Source organism: Sparus aurata, chromosome 15 (assembly GCF_900880675.1).
Source record: "Sparus aurata chromosome 15, fSpaAur1.1, whole genome shotgun sequence".
Classification (NCBI taxonomy): Eukaryota; Metazoa; Chordata; class Actinopteri; order Spariformes; family Sparidae; genus Sparus; species Sparus aurata.
The window spans coordinates 2172057-2198965 of NC_044201.1; the positions used below are offsets into that span (position 1 = coordinate 2172057).

The following is a 26909-nucleotide window of genomic DNA, read 5'->3' on the forward strand; positions in this document are numbered from 1 at the left end:
AAAGACATATTCAGGGCAACACCTCTACATATGTGAGCACTTTGGTGGAGATGGGAAATTGTATGTTTAATTTCTAAAGAATTGATCCTTTATGGGGAATAATCTAAACTGACCACACCACAACAGCCACCAGGTTTGATGGAGGTGGAATGGCGGACTTCCTGTTGGAGTGACAGTTTGGTACAGTGGATGTTTTTTGTGCGTCTGGTCATGATACATATGCATACCAAATTTCGTTCATGTATGTGCATGTAGGAGGCGGGGCTTCGATTTTGAATATTCCAGGGGGCGCTATAGAGTGCCCTGGTAATGCTTTTTGTCAGCTATCATCAGGAGTCATTGTCAATAATAGTTTAAACTTAATCCGACCACACAATGTTGAGATATAGAATCCTTCGATTTAAACAGTGCCACCTGGTGGTCATCTGCCAAAATTTTGCACAGAGCCTCAGGTGCTCATGGGAAGTAGTAAACTGAGTTTCATGTCATTGGGACAGACCATTTTGGAGATATGCAACACTTCCTGTTTTGATCAAAATGTACAGGAAGTTGTTATTTAATAACTTGAGTATTGTTTGGAATATTAAAATTATTTTGCTAAGTTTTTGTAAGTGTCCAGAGATGCTGTGTGCAAAGTTTAGTGCAAATCAGTGAAATTGCCTTGGAGGAGTTCGAAAAAGGATTGCGACATTTCACGAATTTGCGCAAAAACAAACAGATGCGAAAATGGGAGTGGCCTATATCATGAGATTCAACACAATTCAGGGAACGTGTGAATATAAGGTTTTTGAATATGCGATAAAGTATATGGGAGTTATAAGCTAAAAGGCACTTTGATTATAGCGCCACGTAGTGGTGGACATTCACGACAATAGATTATAAAATTTTTTGCCAGGTGTGACATTTATTCCAAGTTTGATGAGTTTTGGGTATGTTCAGGCAGTGCGATCATTTGGGACAAAAAAGTGGTAATCGGAAAAACAATAGGGACCGTGCAGGTTTCCCTGCTCAGGCCCTAAATATTGGTGACAGCAGTGTGAAAGGGCAAACCTGAACCCCTGACAAACATTGTAAAGCTAACACATGGCAACAGGCCCACCCACTTTATCCACTTTTTAAAATGAATAGTTTTACATCACACACACACACACACACACACACACACACAAACAAACATATTGAGTATATTTTCTCCATAAAAATAGACCCAGTTTCACCCAAAAGACTAAAGATAAAAAAATAAAGTTGTGTTTTTGTGAGGTCCAGTGACCTTCTTCTTTTAACACATCTATGACAGTGTCAAAAATAAAGAAAGTGTTTATTGGATGAAAAATGAACATCTGCACCAAGTGCAGGATGAGTCAGAAACATTTTTATCATGCCAGAGTTACAAACTCTAAAAATACGTACAAAATGGCTTTTTTGACACTGTTGGGCCTAATACTGGTGTGTAGGTGAGAAATGAATCAAGTCCAATGCGAAAGTACACTTACACAGTTATTTCAATGGGATTTTGAAGAGTTTGGGCATAAATATAAATCTAACTTTATGTGACAAAAGATATATAGCAGTCAGCTTGGGCGCTCATTCTCCCTGTCTGGTGATCTTTATTCCCTCAGCCAAGGATGTTGTGTTTTCATGCAGGTCCATTTGTTTGTTGATTGGTTTGTCAGCAGGATTACACAAAGCCTAATAAACACATTTCCACCAAAGTTAGATGGAGGATGTGTCTCGATTCAGAATAGACCCCATTACTTTTGGTGCAAGCTGGATAAAGAGAAGGCTCCAGTAATGTTTCTTTCTTCCATTATGTGAGCATTACAGGGTGTTTTTATTCTTTTTTTAAAATGATTATTTCTCAGGGCTTAATGCATGGATTATGATGAAAGAAATCAGGTGTATTAAGGTATCTATGTGTGAGTACTGTTTAATGCAGGTGCAGATCCTAATAAAAACACATAAAAATGTAGATGATTTAAATATGCTTTATTTGATGTGGATCAGGCTTGATTGAAGTAAATGGGACTACGCAGCGGTATGCGCACTATTGGGTGCCATTGTAGTTAATAATATCATGTTATCACACTTCAAACTTGGCCACTGTAGTCAATTTACTGTTAAAATTTCCAGCTAAGCCAAGTTAGCTATTTAATTAACTTTAATTAACTTACCTTCATAATCACAGATACAATTGAAAACACACATCTTGAAGCCTTTCTAACGCCTTCTGCTCATTGCTGATGTCACAGATTGAATGATGCATCATCATAGTTTTTTGAAGGTCTTGAAGACATTGCTTGTGTAATAGGTTGTCTGCAAACTGACTGGTGTCAGAAACTGAAAATGCACGTTTTCCATCCTTGAACAGCGGTTGCCGTGGCAGTAGATTGTGCGTCTCAGTGAACTCTTTCCCTAACCTTAACTTTTCTGTCATGACAGCATAATTTAACTTCTCATTGGATTACAGAATCGAATTGGTTACAAAATTTGATATGAAATTGTACAACTTGTGCAGCTAGCTAATTATATTTAGGGACACAAAGGTGACTGGCTCCGCCCACTTACTGTAAAAAGGAAAAAATGACTCTTTAGCAAGCAGCAAGAAGAGCAATTATAGCAGTTATGCACACGGGGATAACAGTCACTTGCTCAGACATGGTTTTCTCCACACAGGCTGCAGTATTCCAAGTGCTGTGAAAGCGTTTGCAAAAAATATGCATGTGCTATAATGTAATGTTTGATACTTATCATTTCAATTTTAGTTTGACTTTTGACCAGAAGTTCTATCATTCCACACAGTTGCCTTAAAAGTCATATTGCCAAAAGTAGTGAAAACCAACTTTCAGGAGCATATACATCAGGCAGTAGTTTATGAGGTATAACAGTCATGAAATTTATCACAACTTGATTCATAGCAACGTGTATGAAAAAAAAAAAATTAAAAACACACTTGTCTTTGTCTGTAGCCTTATACATAATATATATGCACATTTGTACCACACATTTAACAAATTTCAAGATATTTCACAACGACAGCACCAAAGAGCTTTTGATTGTTCCCTTAACCCCACTAATACATTCATTCATTATTTTCCAGATATACTAATAATCTATTAATTACAGAAGTGAATAATTTACAATAGAATAACAATTTCAAAGTACATTTTCTTTCATACTACAACAATTCCATTCAGTCACCACATGCTTCTGCCACCTAAATCTTTTATGCAGGCTGTGGATTTCAGAAATTTCACACAGGAAAGAAAGGTTGTTATATTGTTCTCTGACTGAAAAACCTGTTACCTTGTAGTGTTCAACAAAGCAAGCGGCTTACTACGGCTGAAAAGCTTTTCTTCAGAACCCCCCTTTCAGCAAGTAATTCCTGCACTTAGCTACAGCATGTCAAAGAAACTGTACACCCAAACTCTGAGAACTCACAGTGGTTAAAATCACAGACAAAAACAAATCAGTTACTGCATCTCAAGGACCAAAAATGAAGCAAAGTAAAGACTTGTGTTGTAGAATTAAACAATGTTCAAAAATCTCAACCAAAAAAAATAGAGAAACCAGCACTGAACAATGCAACCATCTCACTGTATGACAACACCTTTGCAGATTGTGTTTTGGTTTGGTCCAAATATTATACAAAAACATTTAAGAAGACCTTTTTGTAAGCTGAATTATTCTTCGGCATCTGCATAAGCAAATTGCATACAAGCGTCATATGTGCGGACACTGGCCTCGCAGTGACCTTCAAACAGGCTTGTTTTTTAGCACAATTCTATGTAGAAAATTGGATTTGCTTGTTCATTCATCATGCTGCATTTTATAATTTTTTTTTAATTATTTCATCCTTTTTTCCCCTTTTTTTGCTGATTGGATCTCACAAACTGCTGTTCAGGTGTTTGACAGCTCACTTTCTTTCCCCCCCATCTACTCAATGCAATGACATGAACCTACCCCACACTATCACATAATAAAACACAATTAAGAAAGTTAGCATCACTTTACACTTTCTGTCACCAATTCTATACTTGCTTGCCTGCTATACACAATGTACCACTCTCTTGCAGCATTAGAGCTTATGTGGTATGAAGAAACCATTTTTTATGGGCCCCTACGCAAATAGTTATTTTGGAGTAACAGAAAGGACATTTGTTTCACAGAAACATGAACAATATCAGTAATCTCCTCAGACTGTCTCTCTAAATCTCTGTAACAAAATCCTATATGAACATTGTGTGCAAAAAAATTTCCACTGCCACTCTGTCTTTGTTAGAGGAGCTTGTATAGGTCTTTGTTTTCTTCCTGGTACAAGCCGCCACATGTGCAACTGGAACACATGAACTGCTACAGAACATGACACAGACTGAAGAAACAGAATGAGCAAAACCCAACATAGACAGTAAAAGCCAAGAAAACAACCAGAATGTATCCAGAGTAAATAGGAATCCATCTAAAGCATCATTCCAGAACTTTCTTGTCCATGGATTCTTTGCCATTGGTCCGCGAGTAAGGCTCAAAAGCAGAGGAGCTCAGGTAGCGGGCTGAAAGTTCCTGCAGGTTGCCAGCAAGCGAGCCAGCCATGGAAAGGGGGTTGGAGGAAATGCGGGTGGCAACGCCACTGAGTAAGGAGGGCATGGGAAAGCTGAAGAGGCTATGAGTTGCCGAAGAGCTCTGCAGGCCCGCAACTGTTCCTGAGCTTGTGACGACGGGTAGAGGAGGGCTGCCGCCTGCAGTGCCAGTGCTGCCGCCACTGCTGCTGCTGCTACTACTGCCATTGCTAGCCATGGCCATGGAGGGAGGGCGGAGGGCAGAACCCAACGTGCCACTGCCACAGTGGGGCAGGAGGCCCGGCAGGCCCGGAGGTGTCAGCAGCCGACCCTGCTCCAGCAGCCTTAGGACACTGCAGGTCGCCGCTGTTTCTGAAACCACTGAACGCAGCTCAGAGTCCTTCCCCTGGTCCTTCTTTTGCTTAGTCCGGCGGTTCTGGAACCAGACCTTCACCTGGAGGGGAACAAAGAAACAAGATAGAGCCTAGATAGATAGAGACACATGTGAAAACGTAATGTGTTATATATAGTTCATGTATCTTTGCCTGTATGGGATATAAGAAAATATTACTTAAAAAATTACCACCACCAATCTTATGTTGGTAGAATAGAAATAAGAAATTCACGTTAACTGAAGGTATGAGATTATAACCTGATTTTTGGACATTACTGCACTATGACATACATATATCTCAGATCAAAAGTAGCAGTGCATCAGATCAGACTAATACAAAGTAGTTATTTGTGAAGAAAGTCTTACACACACACTAGTGGTTTTCAATGTTTTTTTCTAATGCCTGCTGTACGTTTAGTTCCATGTACTGATGTCAAATAAATGTAACAAACAATAAACAGGTTTCCTGGAAGATGTTTAAAGGTTTTTTAGTGTATAAACAGTCATATAGTCTGTATGGGGAAATGTTCAAAAAAGTACTGATATTGCATGGTACTGACATTAAAAACTCGTGTGTTAACTGTTGAAGGAACCACTGCATTACACTACAATTGGTTCATGTATGAAGCAGATAATAATATCTGTATTAATTTATTTGTGTAATTGCTTCTTGATTGTTATTGATGTGTTGCAAACTTGTGGTAGGTTTTTTATTTAATGCTGAAAGTCTTAGTTGATACTGACAAAAAATTAATCCCAAATTAATTCTGATAATTATTTGATTGTCTGAGTAAATTATTAATCAAACTTTGTTGCAACTTTGATGTATTTGCATTACATCAAAGTAAACTGATATTTTTTTTCCACCAACGTAAAGCAGTCATGTCCGGCTCTGAGAGCTTGTGATTGTTTGAGCTTCTGAAATGTTAGAGACTAAACAATTAATTATTTGTATGGAAATCAAATGACAGCCCGAGGTCTACACTCTACAGTAGCTGTAACTACACATTTGACACAATTTCATTATCGATGCATCAAAATACAAAATGGCCACCATTAACTGTGCCTTAAATAACCTACACCTTCCTTTAATGATCAACATTGTGTTTTCTGACCCTGAAAATGTGGATTTAGCTTCCAGAATTTAACAGAATAGACAACCGAAATTTGGAAACCAAAAATTTGAAGTTGCCATATTTGTAATAAGCCTGTCACAATAATGTCTTGGAAAATAATACCTCTGATAGGTTATTTGTGTAGTTTCTGAAAATATCAAGATTTTCAATTTGGCTCTTTATTTAAAACTGAAACAAACACAGGTTTTTCTCTGAATTACCTGTAAGTCTCCCGTAATCACATCAGACTGCTTTCATATATGACAATATGTACACGTACCAATCAACAACAAGCTTCCAGCTCTTCCCTACGGCTAGTCCAATCACATTTGAATTTTTCTTTTCTTTGCTTCAGTCGGTGGTTTAACTCTTCACCAGCTGTTAACAACCATTTCATGCCCAGAGAAGAAGCCCTGCTGCTCAAGCCAATATTTTCTGTCTGCTCAGAAGGAACATCTTGTTCATTTTAGAGGTTACATTTTCAGTGCAAAGAAAAGAACCAGGCCTACATGAAGCTGGTAGCTCAGACAAAGATGATTGGGTGTGCACGCAGTAAATGGCCTTAATGTAACAACCTGTGAGTGCCAGGGAACAAAATGTTAATTTCACCATGTTATTAAAAGGACTTTCATCAGGACAAGAAGCAGATATTAGAAGAAAATCCTGAAGCCTTTGTCCTCCCTAAATAGGGAGCAAAGGTTGTTCTGTATATTACATTTATGTGAGTAAAACAACATCTTCAGACTCTTAATTAACTTGTTTTGAATTTATGTGAAAAAGAAAAGCTGCATATGTGTTGATCAAATGAAAAAGAGAAATATTAAACAATTTCAAATGTAAAAAGTTAAAGTTAATAAACAAGTCAGATTTACATAGCCGTTGACAGAAGAAGAGTGACCTTGCTGCACATCAACAAACAGATCAAAGTTGTCGGCTGTGTTGTTTTGTAAAAAAAGGTTGACCTTGAGTGGGGGTGTGCAAGAGTCCCGTTGAAAGCCACAACACATTAGCACTGAAGACCAAGCTGATGGCACAGTTAGCAGTGTTGCACATTTTCAGAAATAAATGAATAGATAAGTGAAACTTGAGCTGAAAATACACATAGATCACATGGTGACTTGCTTTGGAATGTGGCGTCAAACCCAAATTTCCAATGCAGTTCACCCTGAGCGGACACTGCATGACCCACTGCTGACCCCACACATAAAACATGAGTAGGGAGTGTGCACTCCAAATTTTTGTACCGTCAGGCAATAACACGGAACTCTATATAAGACATATGGATATATGGATCTTTTTCAAAAGGCAAACTGATTCAATTTTTAAAAGTATTTATACAATTAGAAATATTTCTGCTGGAAATTCCAGGTACAATTCTGATTAAACGTAAACCAGTGAACCATATTCAAATTACTGAATGAAAACCAGTCAGCACTCCAAAATTAATGGACTGGTCTATGAATACTAAAACAGGTACAAGTCTTTAATAATTAATGATACCATGTAAACAGACCTATGTTTTCCATAATGATAAACACATAATTGTTTGTTCCATCTCAACAGATTATATATAATTATATGAGTATACGTCTATAAAGTATATGGACCAAAAAATTATGGTACTTTTAAAGTGAAACAAATAAATGTTTTTTTGTCTTAAACAGACTGCATTTGTGTCTGGTTTTACAAATTAATTATTATATTAGTTTGATCATATTATAAAATTAATCTAGTAATTCATTTGGGTTCATGTACCAGCTGTAACAAAGCGAGCGGTCCAAACAGATCGTAACATGATTATCTTAAAACAAAATGGTATTTTATACCAAGTATGTGGTAAAAAAAAAGTAAATTACATAAAATTCACACTGCAAATTATTCCTGTTTCTACTTAAAATAACAATGTCTATTCTGTCTTTTTTTTCTTTTCTTTTAAGATTTTCTAGCAAATACCTGTTCAATGCACACATACCTGAGTTTCAGACAGATTGAGCTGGCGGGCCAGTTCTGTCCGTTCCCTCCCCACCACATACTGGCACCTCTGAAACTCCATCTCTAATCGGTAGAGTTGTTCTGCAGTGAAAGAGGTGCGGGTTCGCTTAGGCCGGTCCAAATCCAAACCCTTTGGCAGGATGATTTCTCGGATAGAGCCTTTAGCATCTGCAACAATGAGCACTTTATATAACAATGCTGAAGCAAAGAGGATTGACGTATTTTTTATCATAGACTGGTAATGGGTAATCGCATGAACTATTATTATTATTATTATTATTATTATTATTATTATTATTAGTAGTAGTAGTAGTGTTCTTCTTCTTCTTCTTCTTCTTATTGTTGTTGTTGTTGTTGTTGTTGTTATTACACATAGCACAGTCCTAAGGATTTAATCACTATTCTTTTTTAAGTGTATGTGGACTATATTGAACATGTTGTACTTATAGACAAATACTCTTAGTTTTAGTTATAGATTACATCTATGAGTTAACTCATAGATGTACGCTACATTTCAGATCATGAATTAGAAAAATATCAGTCCAGATTAAATCCCAGGAAAAAAATAACAGAAAATCTGTTATTCTGGTATTTGCTATGAATTCAGTGGAGATGTCTTAAAATCACATGTAAACATGTTCAACCAGATGAGTGAAAATGACATAACACATTAAATAAATATTGACAGAATTATTATTTTTTTGTTCCATTTTGGTTAACTCATGTAATCCATACGCTACCACAAACGAAATTACAACAATAGATATAACTTTTTTTAATTCTATTAAAATAAAAATGATGTCTGCTCTCAATTCTTTAAGCTAGCATTACACTGACTATACATTCATGCACAATAAAAGTTATTGCAATGCCGTAAGAATTAATAAATTATTATATTATTAACAAACAAATATGAAATGATTGACATCCAATTAATATTTCAATAGAAAACTTTTATCGACATTTTATTTTAGTGAGGCAGCTGTGTCTCATTATCTCAGCATAACTAATCTTTTATATTCATGCATTGTTTTCACACACTCTCAGTGTTGGATCAACATTGCATTAAAGAAATTATAGGCAACTGACACTCATACACACAATTTCACATGATTTTTATTTTACAAGAAATATCTGTAAAAACAAACTCTTCACTCCTTTTCACTGTTTAAATATTTCTAATTTTAATATCATATCATGAAGTCATATTGATAAAGTCTAATGCATTATATAAAATATAAACCCTTCAGATTTTTCCTCCTTAAATACATGACCTTGGACACATTAAAATTTGCCCATTAAACATGTTTGAATAATTTAATGCTATCAAATTTAATATTAACATCATACAAGTGTGGAATCTGAAGAAAGATTTAACTTTTCATAGTGTATACAGAATGAAGAGATCCCTGTGGTTATATAATATGGTCTAAAATTAAAGATGTATTTATTTGATAACAATAAGCTAATTTTCAGTATTAGTTAACTAAGTTAACTTACTTAGTTCTCTTACATTTCTATTTCCGATACTGTATTGTACTGAAGTCCCACAAATCCTCATAAGTGGACTCCATAAATGAAAATTAAACATTCCAATGAAAAGTGATTAATTTTTAACTTTAACTTTTAAGTGTAAGCCTCCTAATTAAAAAAAATGAAATCGATGAACTGGTACCTTTTCTCTGTGTATTATCTTCCTCAGTTTGTCTGTCTGATGTTTCCGAGGCTTAATTTTTCAACTTTTGTTCTTAAAAATATTTTTTTATATTCCTGATTTTCAAAACAAATCTAACAGATATTCCCACTCAAGCAGATCTCAAACAAAACAAACAAAAAGAAAAAAATAGAAATCAAGCCTTACCTCGGACTAGTATTCTCCGACAGTAGTCCGGGTCCCCCGTGCTACCTCTGTTCTTCTCGCAGTTTTCCACGGTCCCAGAGGGCGAAAAGGAGTCCTGTTGCTCCTTGAGGAAGCTTTTGGACAAGCTCTCCTGGGATTCTTTGTCATCTTTCCCCTTCTTAAGTCCGTTCTTCAGCCCCATCCCTTCTGTCTCTTGGTTGTACCTGACCTCCATGCTCAGTTTATCCTCTTGGACCTGCAGCTTGTCCGCCTCTTTTTTTCCTTTGTCAGTTGAAAAAAAAGGAGATTGCGGAGAACACGACGCACCAGATTGTGTGGACAGTGTCGGTTTACTTTCAAAACAGCACGTTTCAGCAGGCAAGGGTCAGCAATCTAATGTTTGGTGAAATACTTCTGTCGCTCAACCAAGGATCCCTATTATCACTGACCAAACTCCCTTGCCCAATGATCATGGACTTCTCAGTGAAACTCAAAAGTAATTCAATACCCCCCTTTCCTCGTTACATAGACATCAGGCTGATAGATGATCTCCAAATAATCAGAGCCGTGGATGTGCACTCGCTGTTCCAATTGATTACGGTAATTTTGCTGCCTGCACATTTGCGTAACCTCATGAATACACTAAATTGTTTTGGGAAATAGATCAGGTTTTGATAAAGGGGTTTGCTCATCCTGTCCCCCTCAGTTTGCCTGCTCGCAGCCCCGAGAATCAAGACAAATGATTGGTCTTGTCTCGCAAGCAAGCCTCTCTGAACCCCCACATGAACGCACACAATCACAGGGGTACGACTCTTCCAGACCCGCAAAAAGTTCCCAGTTGCTTCATTCTTCAGTCCGCAGAAGAGAGCCAGACATTTGCCCCCTCCCCCGACTTTTCACAGCGCACCTGATTGCTGCTGCATGTTAGCAAACTTAGATTCCATTTTTCCATTTGGCTCTCTCACCAATCAACGGAATTCTGCAATGTGCAAATCTAACCACTATGCTATTGTAGGCAGGAACCACTGGGAAAGAGTCAGAGAGAGGGAGCGAGGGAAAGACCAGATAAAAGAATAATGAACAAATCCATGTCGATCAGAAATTATGAAGGCAATGACCCAGCCAGTTTGAGCACTGCAGCAACGCCGTGCGCTGCTTTAACTGGAATCGTGTCAACGTTTCCTGTGTCGTCCTTTGTTCATTCAGAGAGCTACGCAGAGCAGCCCAGTTAGGTCCTGGCTGCTAATGCCACATTCTTCAGTATTCAAATGATTGCACCCCAGAAGCCACCTTCAACTCTCATAATCTTAACCTGTGCATTTTAAAAAGACAAAAAAGGGGAACAAAACTTGTCATTAGTGCTTAGGCTACCTACACTCTCTCACTCACACATACCTCTGGAATGGCCCCCTACCTCTCTCCACCACTCTCCTTCCAGCCCACTACCCACCCACCCAACTACCAACTCTAAGCTATTTTCATTGTCAGTGCAACAATATCTCTGAACACAGCAGTGGCCAGTAATCCAATAAGACCATTGATTAGGTCACAATGATTCAATTCAAACCTGTGGCCTAGTGCAAGGAGCATTCTCTTGCCCTTCTTGTCACCTTAGCTGGCCAGAAGCCCTCTTCAAGCTGCCCCCCTCCCTGAGTGCCATTCATGCCTTTATGGGAAACAGAGAGGAAAAGGAATGAAAGATGGCAATTATCTAATTGGACTATTAACAAACAATTCTGCGAGTGTGGCTGCCCGGCAGCAGTCTGGGGGTGGGTTTAAGGGCTGCATGTTGGACTAACTTTATTCACTAAATGTTTGGGGGGCTGCTGCTGCTTAGAGTGCGGTGGGATCCATTGTTTGAGGAAGGTAAAAAGGAGGCTAGAAAGGGAACAACTAAAGAGACTCTGGACTTCCCAAGCTGTGGTGCAGAGCCCCAGCCTGGGAAATAGATTGAGGATGCAGCGTCTTGGCCTCTCAGCTGCACACAATGGCTGAGGAGTAGAAAAGACTGATGTGTTGGGCGCCCAAAATATCACAACGCACTGTGCAAAGAATACTGCCTGTATACTGTAAAGCAGCATGTAACACACATTTCCCATGGTGATCCACTCACACTATTTCAAGTGATGAGAATTAAAGTATTTATGGAATTTGAGTTTGTAGCCCAGTTAAATTAAAATGCACATTCCTAATTACACCAGCCCATTACACCAGTTAATGATGCACTCCATCCAATAGTACGTTGCAGTGAAAGGCATGTGGAAATTGTCAATTGTATATCAAACAGAAGAAACAGCCACCTTATTTCTATTTCAGGCTTCACTTATTTGTTACTGTTCTAAAGAGATGATCGGTTTTGGAGTTCTCACTTGTAGCTGAGGGTCTCATGCATTAAGTGACTGGTTCCAGCTCCGATCACGCATAACAAAAGGTTCTATCATTGTCCCAGAAAGGGATCCTTTAGGCTCTTATCACAGATGAACCGATTTTGCTGCTTGAAATTGCAGTATTAAAATTGGACATCCCAAGACTAATTTGTTGGCTAACACCATAAGCAACCATTATGCTGAACAGTCTTGAGAAGGTGTGCTGATGTCTTCCAGTGATATCACAAGACAGACCAATTATGAAAAAGACAGTCTTCAGCTGGTGTCAGTGGAGGCTGCTACACTTGGTTTGTGTGACTTTGTTCATTGTGTTTACTTACAATAGCTGTCTTTGGAGAGTCTGTAAAGACAGTAACTTAACAGTCAGTAAAATATAAATCAGGTGAATGCACCGGGTCATGATACAATGTGTTCTGTTGTCATCACATTATACAGGAAAGACTGGGTAGGTGGTATATGAAACACATAATGACAGTGAGTTACAGCAGAGCAGGAAGATGTCTGCAATGGACCCAGCTAATTGCAGCTTCATTAACAGCATCAAGGTACTATGATACAGTGAGTTAATCATTTGCAATTGTAGCCTTACAGCTAACAGTAGCTACTAAGAACAGGTTGGTTTTTTTTTTTGTTTTGACTGAGCCCTTTTACATTTAAACAAGCAGGCTTTCCATGTGTTCTACACTCATGTATAATTAGTGATGGTGTAATGCTCATTTGCTGATAAAAAGCTTTACCATTGGCTCAAGCAAGCCAGCATCATGATGTAAGACTGCAGTGGTCCCAGTAAATAAAGTGAAGGATATTCTTTGAAAATAATAACAGTTGGCTCTTAATTTCTTAACGAAAAGGGTTATGTCTTCATGTCTCTGTCCTGTTCTTTTTTTTTTGTAATTAATGTGCATACAAAGCAATATATCTGGCCAGTGACCACAGATGAACACCAATGTGCAACAGTTTGTCAGACATAATATAGGTGCTGACTACAACAGAACTCATGACATCATGACAATGTGATGTGTTGAAAAGTTGTATGTTGAAGTAAACATGTATGTAACGCTATAATCCTCCCCTCTCACTGAAGTTACACAGAGCAGAGACAAGAGACAGAGACACCATTCACCCCATTCCAAGAAACTAGTAAGTAATGCACGGAGCTAGATGCCAACGGTTTATGATGATGAAAGCCAATATAAGACATACATAATTTATCGCAATTTTGTTTTGTGAATTTGTTATTTGCTTGACTCTTGAAGCGTTTCAGATTTCAATGTTGTCTCCAGTTCTCACTGCAGCAAAATAATTTTTTTCATCTGCAAATAAGGCAGTTTAGTATTTTTAAAAGCTTACAAACAGCAGCCGCCCAAAATAATAACAATGGCCCCAACACAGAGCCTTTGGGAACCCCAGTGGTAATCAAAATATTTTGGATTCAAGTTATTGATCTGAACATACTTTTTGATATTTCCTCCACCAAAGTAATCCTGTAAGTGCTGAAACATTTCAACAGTACATTACTGTTCACAATGAATTACCTATTGGAAACATTACACACAGACCGATCAGTATGAAGAATTTTTTGTCCATAATCTGTTCTCTAATCAAAGAGTTTGCTTTTCTCCTGTTGGAGGTTATATCATCATTATAATTATTGTTGCTGCTTCAGATTTTGTTCCAGCCACTCAAGGAAGATAATAACATATCAGCTGAGCATTATTTAATAGAGTTTTGCATGGCCAATTCATCACAGGCCGATGGTAAATCACCACCATTATCAGCAGTATTACAGTCATCATTTTAACACAACAAGTCTTCAGTGACATTCTTTAAATGGAGAACAGTGTACTGTGCTGTAATGTGACCCCACTCTGCCCAGTGTTTAGTATTTGAACACTGGAAATTAGAGTTGGTCTCTGAACACATTTAATGTCTGGTTAGAGATAAATGTGTATCAGGAAATCAAATCAAACCTAAACTGCTCAAGCCTGCTGAACAGAATGATGGGGTGAAACTTCAAGTTATTTCAGGGGAGGAAATGAAATGTTGAGCAGTTTTGTTACAGCACCTGCTCAGATGCCAGCATGTTTATTTACACTGCCTTCTCTTCTGCTATGACTGTGGCACACATACAAAATCAATTAACACAGTAAAAGCAATCAGGAGAAATGACTATTAATGCCTACTGCAATTGCTATAAGTTTGCACTTTGTGGTCCCATTATCAGGACCCAGGGCTACTTGGCATTTTGTGGCAAAGCCTTTTTGGTCTTCTAATAGAAGGTAGGTTGCTGTGGAGAGTGCAGGCCTTGGAGAGCCTTGATGTCTGAACGACAACATGGTAACTCAAGATGAATGGTTACATTCAGAGCTCTGCTTTACGTTTACAAATGTGGTGATTATATTCCACAGTAAGAGCGCAAGCTGTTCTTGAACCCTCTAAATAAAGAGCCTGTTTCCATCTGCTGCGGGGAGCTACACTTGCAGCTGAGCTCAGAAATTGTTGAGCACTGATGGTTTTCACTCCAAGTGTGGAATTTTTATCCAGATTTTTTCCCTTTAGTTAAAAATTCTTGGTGCCTTGTAAATATCGTGTGCTTGTAGTTACTAATGATGTTGTGAAAACAAGCAATCTTAGGTGTTAGACTTATTCTGCTGCTTAGTGTTAGGTTTTAACTCTTAGATTTGACAATTAAACTAATCATTGTGATAAATTGTTATGTCTGTGTGTAGGAACCCTGTGTTCTCAGGCCAGTGACTTCTAGCAATATACCATCATTCTGATGCAAATACACTTGAAAACAAACTGTTGATTCATCTGCACATGAAGTTTTCCAATTATGCATTATTTCCTCCTGTTGGAGTAGCATTTGCTGAAGCAATGATCAGCTGTTTTAGGAAGTACCAGGCATACAAGAAATGTGTATCTTCAACATAACTTTGCCTCAAGATATTTTGATGGCATGATACAGCCAGGAGCAGCAGACTCTCCCATGTTGAATAATCTGACTGCAGGGACACTGTGTGTGTGTTATTTTCCTTACAAAATAAAATATATATTTATTTTTTTAATCTATAGAAACTTTTATTTTTTGAAAAGACAAAAGTACAGCATCTCAACAAAAGATTATAAAAACCTGAAAATATTTTTCGGTTCATTCAAAAATGTAAGAGTTTTTTGTCTGACTTCCCTCGGACTGTATTGGTGTATCAAATGCAGATGTAGTTTGTGTGTTGACTGATGGTTGTCTAGACTATTAAGAAAGGGGTCCATGTCTGTGGAGTTCTAATTGATACAGAGAAGTGTATAAATAACTTGGAGGGGTGCGATGGTAAATTATAAGATAAACTTTGTATTTCTGAAAAGTAAATCACAAACACACACATCCCGTCACATTGGCTCATGGACTGTCGGGATTCAGATACTACAGCGGCTCAAGCCGCTATTTTTCTGTACAACAGTAACTTAGTAAATGTAAATGTAAATGTAGTCGCAATTTAACATTCCTTAACCTTTTTTCTTCATTTATTTAGATATGGTAGAGCTCAACGTTGTTTTTTCAATAGGCGTTAATTTAAATGGCTGTCCACCAGATGACAGACCAGTGCTTCGCTTCACTGAACTTTTTAGCTTATCCAGAAATGGATCAGTTCAGTGTAGTCCCACAAAAATCAGTTAATTTTCACTAGTTTTCCAGCTGGGTCGACATGGTTCTCTAGTTGTTAGGAGTAGTAAGATCATCATTTAGCTTACCTGAGTTCAACCACATCAGTTAATTTTTTCAAGGTTTAAAATGTGTAACACATGAATTTAGAAGTTTTAGGCTGCAAATGTCTGCTTGCTGGAATTCACTAAGGCCTAAGCACATTGTCTTATTACATTATGATGTGCAGTCAAGACTTTTAATGAATGATTAAGCTTGAATATATAACTCATGATTTATTTTGATGGACATCACATAATGATTCTGGCCTTAATGTCCCTCTTCATGCAAAACAGTAGAAAAGAAGGTTTGAGCATAATGTGCAGAGATAGAAGGTTGTTTTTACAGGTATTGCTTAAAGTGTAAATGTTCTCTGTGCTCGTTGAAAATCTAGCCAATCCTGGTCCAGTATTCAGCATACATCAGTGTAATGAGGAAATTTAAAGCCTCCAGGGCATAGACTGGAGAATAGACAGAATAGACTTACAATGAAGTAGGAGGCATCTTGTGTCCAGCAGTTAAACTTGTGAAATGAAAAGTATTTGCATTTTGATAAATTCTGGATTTTATAATGGGGGAGAAGAAAAAGATACCATTTTAAGGATTTTAATGAGATGATTATACTTTTCTACCTGTAAAAGCAATGTCAGACACAAATTAAAGGATTTTCTGTACGTCTTCTGTGTGGAGGGGGTGTTCAAACACAGAAAATTGTACTAATTTGCTGTTGATAATACAATATTTTAAGTTTGACACACCAGACAGACTGAAACTTGCAACAAAGCCTCAACAGTATTTGATTTTTTTTCTCTACATTCCCTATGAGTAGTTTTAGATAACACTCCTTTGTTCTGCAGGCGGCAGATTGCTAAGTAATTGTCACAGGTGTAATTCGAGCAGTTCCTTTGTGTCTCTGCAACAGTTACGTCCCCACTGGCAGTCGTAGTGTGCATCGAGACTAAAGCGTGAGGGAACAATGGAAAGCGTCATAAAAGGTTTGAAAATAAATCATGTTTTTTTTTTTCTTCTCTCTCTTTCTCTGTCTCACCACTCAGTCCACCATTTGTCAAAACACAGATAGACTTTTTTTTATCAGGGCAAATCTTTAGGAGTGTGTGGAAACACGGCTTTCTTGACTGTGATGCTGCTACTCTCTGTTTAACCTCATCTTAACTGTATTGGGCACTGAAAAATTGCAGCAGATTATTCCTGTCGGGAGCTGTACTGATTAAGTGTGCAGCTGTCGAACAGTAACCTTTAAGAAGCTAACATGTTGGAAGTGAGGAATATGTACTGGCCCTTCACCTTCCATCTCTCTCTCAAATGATTTATCTGATGAAGACAGTTGGTGTGCTCCAGTCCTTCGCATTAGATGGATTAAGTTACGGTTGGAATACAGAGGAATTACAGTTTATAAACATGAATTAAGTTTGATGTACCAATGTTAAAGAGATTGTTCAATAAAGATTGACACAAAATTAACCACATCCAATATAATCATTTGAAAATCCAATGGTTTAGCAGGCGCTGTTGCATGGGGCAAAGTTTATTTAGTTAATTTGATTTATTACTCTCGAATAACACATTTTTCACAAACATGCAAATTTACAACAAACAACAACCTTTATCCTTATTTGACAATATGGATAAGGATAATGTCTTATGCACAGCATAGACATAAATAACAGCAGTAAAATTATGTCATGGAGGACATATTTCTTAAAGTACAAGCATGCCTGAGGAATATCGAACAAGACAACATCCAGGATCCAACAAGAAAGTACGACCTCAACCTGTAAAACTTCCTGTCAACCACACAGACCTACAAGAAGAACAGACTCCACGCAGTAAACAGGCATAGCGTAAGGAACACGATTCAGAGGAGACATAACACTGAAAGGAGGTTCAAGCACTTACTTGCAGACGCATGATGAGAGAACAGTTATAAGAAAAGATGGATTAAACACTGGCAAAGTCTCCTAGTGGATAAGAACCCGTGTCAGAGATGACTGACACGGGTTCTTATCCGTGTCAGACACGTTTTTTAAAAATAATTTGCAAGCTCTATGATGTTCAATTGAATCAAGATTTCTGTCTGCATTTGTTAAGAGGGCTGATCTTTGTTAGGCAGTAGGCCTATAGAAGCATCCAGAATATCTACTGTAAGTCAGTTAATGAGGAGGTTTTGTATGGTTTAAGTGAACAGAGCTGCACTGGAAATCTAGAGCAAGAGGCAAATAAAATGACCGACAGGACTCCAGTGATCATTTAAACATGTGCACTCAGTTTAAAACCCATATTGTCTCATATTTTATTCTAAAAAGTCTAAATCTATGGTCAAAATAAAGAGATTCATCACATAAAAAATGCCACAATATCTTAACAATCAAAAAGCTTTGAGGATGCACAAGTGCATGAAAACATATTCATGATCTTACATTAAAGTCATACAATTGGTGGTCAATCATTTTCTTGCAGACATCAAAGCAGGATAAGTGACAATGCTATAGAGCGGCATGTTATCCTGAATGAAAACAGAGCAATCACATATAGTACAAGCAACAATCAATACCTTGATGAATAAATGAAGGATGACATGATTTTAGCCCTTCGTCTCTCATGATTTTGTATATTTCAGTTGCAGCAGCATCACTGACAAGTATTTTACAAGATGGCTTTCATCGGTCAGTGAGACACTTAATAACTATCTTTCCATCAGGTTGCATGGAACAAAGCTAAAAAAAAAACCAGTATTACTGAGCGATGAAAGGAATCATACATGAAGAAAAGATGGAAGCGGTCACACAGTAAATGGTTGTAACTGACTTATATATATCACTTTTATAATCCGTTAGACCAATGCATCATTTACCTAAAAGTGAAAGTGTTCACACATTCTCATACATCCTGAACAAAGGAAAGTGATTTAGTCTAGTAACGGCTCGTCTCATCAAAACACCCTTTTCATTTCACATCTCCCACATAAAAGATGTCCTTGGTGCTTCATTAACTTTCAGTATTTTAGAAAAAAAAACATTTATTTCGCAGATGTGATAAAGCAAAGTTTGTCTAAGGTCTAAGTACCTCCATTAGACAAATCTGGTGTAAATACATGTTAAATTCAGAGTTGAGCCCATACATTGCATGTTTAGGGACAACAATAAAATCAAGATGACTATTTTGTAGAAAAGCACAACATTACATATACAGCTGAAATGATTTTTGATGATTAGCAAATTAGCAACAGCAACTGATAATTGATTAATCATCAAAATAAAGGATCAAGCAAATATACTGTTCTGTTTTACCTTCTAATTTCAAAATAATAAATTATCAACTCAAATCCACTTTATCTGCTGTATAATTATAGAAAGATTACCTCATAAAGCATAGCAATGTTGCCATTCAAATATTTCTCTGCATACATTTTAATTGAGATGTGGCAGTATACAGGAAATTATGCAACACATTCATTTAAATTATGAGTCAGTGTCTCAGTATTTACTGCTGTGCAACCTATGTTTATAGGGATCATATCAAGGGCCCCGTTTTGTATTGTTTTTTACATGTATAGTATACATCTAATAAGTTTCCCCTTGTCAGTACTTGAGAAACACTGAGGTCATTCAAATTCCCTCACTAGCCACTGAAAAAACTCCACCATGTAACTGTTCAGTTATACATTTTATGCTAAAATACTGTGTCAAAGCCTTCTTCACACATCCTGGATATAAATCCAGAGAGTAGGTAGGTGGTTGGGGATATTGAAACATTATATTATGAATTATTTTAAAAATGTTTTTATCTGAAAAGACATTATTTTAAGATATTTGGTCAAAAGAAAATATCAGAATCAGCAGGATTATTAAACCCCCCAAATTCTCAGACAGAATACTAAAGACATGAAATCTGTGTTGTAGCATGCAACTACAGCTCATACCCTAACAGCTCTGATATCTCCTAAAGGTATTTAAAATTGCCTAGCAGACTCATATTTTTAGTTACATTCACTCACCTGAGACAAAAACTTTGTTATAGGATGGAACCTATGCCCCCTGCTCCGTCTAATTTGATATTTCTACAATGAATGACCAAACATGTTGTTTGATTTACATGTAATCATATTCTTATTTGCAAATCTTCCAACCTATAATCAAAAGACCCATTCACCACTATAAATTATGATGCTGGAAAACATGTCATCCACAGATTTGCATATGAAGGCAGGCTTTCTTTGCCAAGGGCCATTACATAGAAGTCTGTAGGATACAGAATCAGATAGGTGGACAGTTCTGTAATGCTTCACTATATCAGTTGAGATGTGTGACAACTAAGCTTCTGGGGCCCTCATGTGGTCCTACAAAGTAATGCTCCGCAGGCTGTCTAAAGGATCAGTACATCAATGTCAACAATAGTCATTGGTTCAAAAGTGAACCTTCAGCCAGAAAATTTGGGCAAATCAATTAACCTGGTAGTGTATTGATTGTAATGAAAGCCTGCACACATGTCCTGGTGTGAAATGTTTGAAAAGAGCAGCAGCATAGTTCTTAGTGTGATTATGAATGCATAGCTAGTATACTCACTTATCACGGTTTGGCACAGCTCTCTTTTTCCATTCTACTGATCCCAGCTTTACAACCCTCGTCACATTCACACACACTGATGGCTGAGTTTGCCACACAAGGAGCTGACCCACTCATCAGCAGCAATTTGGGATGTGTATCTGGTCGCACTTCATTTTATAGTACGTTAATACGACGTAACAAGCCGTATTTTGTATCAGATTAGACAAAAACAATACACCAATAATATGTAAAAAGCGGTACTTTGTATGAAATTAGACAAAAACAATATGCAAATAAGATGTAACAAGCCCTACTTTGTAAGAAATAAGACAAAAACAATATGCTAATAAGACGTAGCAAGCCCTACTTTGTCTGAAATTAGACAACTAAAAATAATGTAGTTTTCATTCGACAACAAACAAGAAAAGTTATACTCTAATTAGACACCAAATAGCCTACCCAAATTATGCTGTAATCAGAAACTGCATATAAAGCCTTATTACTTAAAATATAGGCTACTACATTTAGACACTATTATACCAAATGTTACTGTAATTACAAACCAAAACAGAGATCCTAATACACTATTAGACACCATTTTACAAGATCTTAGTCTAATCATAAATCATACACGATGCCATATCAGATACAAAATAAGCTAGTTAGACGCTATTCTACACTCACTGACAAATTATGCATTTAATGCTACCAACGTCGGCCTATAGCTTAATTAGATGAATGTACTGCCATATTATATTGGGCCTGACCTTTATAATAGCCGGACAAAACACAGATTTCAGAGGCAAATACATTTATTTGAGCTTTATTTACCATAGTTTCACATTCTTATAGAGTCATTTATTGACCATTAGAACAAAACAGTACCTTAACTTAATTCAAACCACATCGGTTCACATCTGGTCGCTACTACACACGTCCCTGATAACCTGGATGTTCCCTGTAGTCTTGTGGAGCTTGTAGGTGGCTTCCTCAACGCTCTTGTCCCATAGTTAAGACATCAAATCATTTAAAGCCATGTCACTATCCAACCCCAGTAACATTAGACCAGCTATTGAAGCTGCCAGGATCAGAAGGTCACCAGTTCGAATCCCGGCTCCCCCTAGTTGCATGTCGAAGTGTCCTTGAGCAAGATACTGAACCCCAGATTGCTCCTGTTGAGCAGTTGGCGCCTTGCATGGCAGCCTCTGTCATCAGTGTATGAATATATGTGTGAATGGGTGAATGTGGCATGTGTCGTACAGTGCTTTGAGCTGTCATTAGACTGGAGAAGCGCAATAAAAATGTAGACCATTTACCATTGCATCTTTATTTCCCACTGTTAGACCCTTATTACAGTACGGTTCTGTTGTAATGTGCCACAAATTATCCTACAAGTGTAATAAAACTGTAATAAGGGTCTAACAGAGAGAAGGACCCCTTTATTTTACAGTACAGTTCTGTTGCCACAAGTTATCCTACAAGTAAGTGTAATATGACGGCAATAAGTGTCTAACAGTAATTATTATTATTATTATTATAATTAACACAAATTATCCTATAAGTAAGTGTAATAAGACTGTAATAAGGGTCTAACTATGGGAAATAAAGACGCAATGTCCTGGCAGCTTAAATAGCTGGTCTAATGTTACTGGGGTTGGATAGTGACATGGCTTTAAATGATCTGATGTCTTAACTATGAGAGTAGAGTGTCGAGGAAGCCACCTACAAACTCCTCAAGACTACAGGGAACATCCAGGTTACCAGGGACGTGTGTAGTAGCGACCAGATGTGAACCGATGTGGTTTGATTTTAGTTAAGGTACTGTTTTGTTCTAATGAATGACTCTGTAGGAAAGTGAAACTATGGTACATAAAGCTCAAATAAATGTATTTTCCTCTGAACTCTGTGTTTTGTTCGACTATTATAAAGGCCATGCCCAATATAATATGGCAGTACATTCGTCTAATTAAGCTATAGACTGATGTTGGTAGCATTAAATGCATAATTTGTCAGTGAGTGTAGAATAGTGTCTAACTAGCATATTTTGTATCTGATATGGCATCGTGTATGATTTTCTAACTGGAATAAGATCTTGTAAAATGGTGTCTAATAGTGTATTAGGATCTCCGATTTGGTTTGTAATTACAGTATAATTTGGTATAATAGTGTCCAAGTATAGTAGCCTATATTTTAAGTAACTAGTGCAGTGCCCGTAGGAAATATGTATTCCTATAGAAAAGAGGGAGGTTAAGTAGCTTTTTCATGGAAGGCCAAATGAGGCTGTGTTTGAAGGTGGGACATCAGGGATATTTAGGTTTGTTGTGAAATCCGATATTCCAGGGTATAATTGGCCGTTTTGACTCTTTTTGATTTTGCCATTATATTTCACCTTAAAAACTATTTACTTGGTGTCATTATTTTCAATGCAAATATAAATTGTTGTTTGCTAAATATGTGCATACATTTTAAAAATGTACAAAGTTATATGTAACTATTTACATTTAAATGCAGGCAATGCTCAGGTCTGCCTGAGCTCCTTCCAGCTGAATGAAGAGCTGCACTGCCTGCTCCACATTCAGTAGTCTCTAATTGTTTTGACTCATTAAACAAAAAACCGACTCCACTACACACTAAACATACTACACCAAACACTACATAACACACTAACTATACACTCCAAACACGCTAAATGTCACAAATCTCTCAACTCTCAATATCGCTGTCTCTATCGCTGTCTCTACACCAACCGTTGTTGCCTGTCATTTCATCCGCCTCCGCCCTCCCACAACTTTTTAAGTGTGTGTAAATGAAAACGTATTTTCAAGTTTTACACAAGGTAACAGGTGCATAACAACAGTTAGTGCAATATAAAATCACAGATTTTTTGTCATACGGGGTGCCTTTGGCGAAAGACTCTGCCAAGCTCTTTTGGACGAGAGGAGCTGCTGCAACTTTTGTTTTTGATGCAGCGGGTGCGCCACGCATCTTTTGGCTTTCATAATACTGCTTCGCATGTTTTAACTTTAAGTGGTCAAAGAGGTTACTGGTGTTTCCACCTCCAGCAGCAACAGTCGCGTGACACTCTTTGCAGAGTATCACTTTTTGTTTGTTGTCGGATTTTCTAAATCCGAAAAAGTTCCACACAACTGATGCCCTTTTTCTGAACGAGTTCCTCCTCCTCTTTGTCATGGGTGGGTCGGGCTGATTCTGTTTCCTCGTGATGTTCACTCTCTGCCTCCGCCATGATTGTTATCACTCCGGTAAAGCTGTTTCTACTTCGTCGTGCTCATGCAACCACGGCAAGCAGTCTGCGGCAGTGCCTGCAGTACCCCGTGTGTTGAGGCGGTGTAACTACAGTGATTCAGAGAGATGCCACGAACATCTGCTCTTTCTCCGGTATAAACGGTATTGCAAAATCTCTACCGGTGGATACTTTTATACCATCACACGGTATATTATCGTCATACCGCCCAACCCTAGAAGCCATGAAGGGAGACATACCAGGGTGTTGTGGGCGTACTCAATCCAGGGAAGGTGGGCGGACATGGATGCCGGGTGGAGAGCGGTGACGCAACGATGAGCTGTCTCCAAGTCCTGGTTGGCTTGCTCTGTCTCACTGTTAGTTTGGGGGTGATATCCTAAGGAAAGACTGCCCGACGCCCCCAGAGCCCAGCAGAGGCCTCGCCAAACCTGTGATGAAAACTGGGGGCCTCGGTCTGAAACAATGTCCTGAGGGATGCCATGCAGCCGGAACACATGTTTGACGAGCAGAGTAGCGGTCTCCAGGGCTGAGGGAACCTTGGACAGGGGAATGAAGTGCACAGCCTTGGAGAATCTGTCAACAATAGTCAGAACAGTGGTGTTACCTTCTGATGGAGGCAGGCCCGTGACGAAGTCCAAAGCGATATGAGACCATGGCCGATGTGGAACGGGAAGGGGGCGAAGGAAGCCAGCAGAAGGGCGGTGAGAGGCCTTGCTGCGTGTTGTCTGATGCGTCCTTGGCATCAGACAACATAGTGGGCCACCAGAAACGCTGCTGCAAGAGGGCCGGTACTCAAAATGACCAAGGTGAGTATTAAATGCAGTCTTCCACTCGTCCCCCTCCCTAATACGAATCCAGATTCCAGGTTTGCATTCCTAAGGTCCAACTTAGTGAAGTTGGCGGCTGTGTGAAGGGAGCTGAAGACAGAGTCAATGAGGGGTAGAGGGTAGTTATTCCGTACAGTGATGTCGTTTAAGTCCCTGTAGTCGATACAGGGACGAAGCGTCTTGTCCTGCTTGTCCACAAATAAGAAGCCCGCCCCCACAGGAGAGGAGGAAGTACGAATAAGACCGGCTGCAAGGGAGTCTGTAATGTAGGTCTTCATGGCCTCCCCAAGACTCCTCAGATTCCAGATACTGCTGTTTTTCCAGGACACAGGCTGCAGTGTTTAGCATTGCTGTCATGGCTACACTGGACTGAGAGGACACACACAGCTGTTTGACTTCCGGGTAGAGTACACGGATAGTGCTCGTCCACTGATAGTGCTGGTCCACTGAGACCTCCATCTTACAGGTATTTCAGCAAAACCATGATGCTGTCGTAACTTTAACCAAGGGGTTTTTGTGTGTAAACCTAAGCACAGGGTTGTGACGAGAAATAAACAAACTTTTCAGCCATACTAATCGTAAAGAGCCAAGGGAGAGCGTGACATGCAAAGTGTGTTTGTAGCTACTAGCTACTAGCTTGGTTTTACACACAGACAATCAGACACACTCACTCTTCCAAGCCACTATGCCTACCACACCATGTGAGGACTGCACAGTCCTTAACAAAGCAAATCAAAAGATTGTTGACCTGAAAGAGGACATCCGTCGGCTCGCTCATATACTGAAAAAGAAGGACTCTATCCTGTCCATTTTAATGGAAGTGGCATCTGAGCAGTCCAAACAAATCAATTCCCTCAAAGCAACCATCCAGGACACCGTTAAATGGGACCCTGCCACCGACCTTCGACTTTCTTCCTGCTCAACTCCTAACCATCAGGAGTCATGGGCCAAGGTGGTGGTCCGTGGTAGGAACAGTCAGACTGCCCGGTCTGCCTCGCCACCTCACCTGGACTTCTCCAACCGCTACACGGTACTGTTCGATGACGCCACCCAGGTGACCCGGCTGTCGCTCCCGCTTATCCGACTGGCACTGTCCAGGACCCATTGCCAAGCACGACACCGGCCGACGATGTCACACCATCTCTGTGGGAATACAATATTTTGGTGGACGGCCCCTCTTCTGTGAGGCCGGATCATTATAGCGGGTTATTTTAACATTCATATTGACAAAACTTTAAATCCATTTGCCACAGACTTTTTAAACATCTGTGAATCTTTTAACCTTGTGCAGCACATCTCTGGCCCTACACATAACCGTCATAAAAGTTCCTGGATCAACAACAACATTACACAACAAAGAAGGGAATATAGGCCGAGCGAAATTGGAAAAAGCACAAACTTGAAGTACATCGCCTCTACACAAGGGCGTAGAATTGGGTAGGGACGCTAGGGACACGTCCCTACCAATATTCAGCAGCTACTGTGTAGTCACTATCAATACAACCGCTGTCCATAGTGTTTAGTCAATGATTATGGCACACAAAGGGTTAAATGTTGGTCTCTGCTAGAAGTCCTGCCACTAACCTAAATATCGCTCCTTGATCGGCTGCTGGTTTCTCGCTAACTTACATGTGATTGGCTGTCCTCGCTGTCACTCCTTCTGCTTGTAAAAGCTACATGCAACCTGCTAGTTGGACCGGATGAGAGGCAGTGCATGTTATCTGCAACTGCGATTGTAAGTTGTCAACATGTTTGGCATTTGTTCTTCCTGGGTCACGTCAGCTAGACGGATTTTAATATCAGTGGTGTCATTTACATTTGTGTCTGTTTGCGTGTGTGTGCGTGCGTGTGTGTGTGCTGTATAGGATTTGAAGGATGTCAAAGAAAAGAAAACTGGATATAAGAGACTTCTTTAGGAGTCAAAGTGTAAGTTACTTCAAGGGTGTATAGGTAGAGGCTCAACAGTACAGATATTGAATAAAAGAGAATATTTAATGCCAAAGAGATACACTTTTTTAAAGTGATTTTTAATTCTTATTTTCATGTATTTGTGTAGAAGTGACTAACGGTTTAAAAACACAAATGAAGAAACTTTGTGGTGGAAATACAGTAAAACCTCACATTCTAGATGATCATTTGATTTTATAATTATAAAATATAATTAATTAATATTAAGTAATATTAATATTTAGTAAAAGCCTTTTTGCTCAGGCAATATCTGTACCATCAAGCTCTATGATCATTGTATCCCTAATGTATCTGTTCATATGTCAT

General features: G+C 38.5%; 1 protein-coding gene across 1 annotated transcript; it reads right to left on the bottom strand.

The window, feature by feature from the left end:
• Window positions 1-1971: 1971 nt before the first annotated feature.
• vax1 (ventral anterior homeobox 1) lies at window positions 1972-11302 on the bottom strand. The gene is made up of 3 exons (XM_030441751.1): window positions 9916-11302; window positions 8035-8222; window positions 1972-5007 (listed from the first exon to the last, which is right to left on the bottom strand). The coding sequence occupies exons 1-3, from the start codon at window positions 10127-10129 to the stop codon at window positions 4465-4467; spliced, it is 945 nt and encodes a 314-aa protein (XP_030297611.1). The 5' UTR covers window positions 10130-11302; the 3' UTR covers window positions 1972-4464.
• Window positions 11303-26909: the final 15607 nt, after the last annotated feature.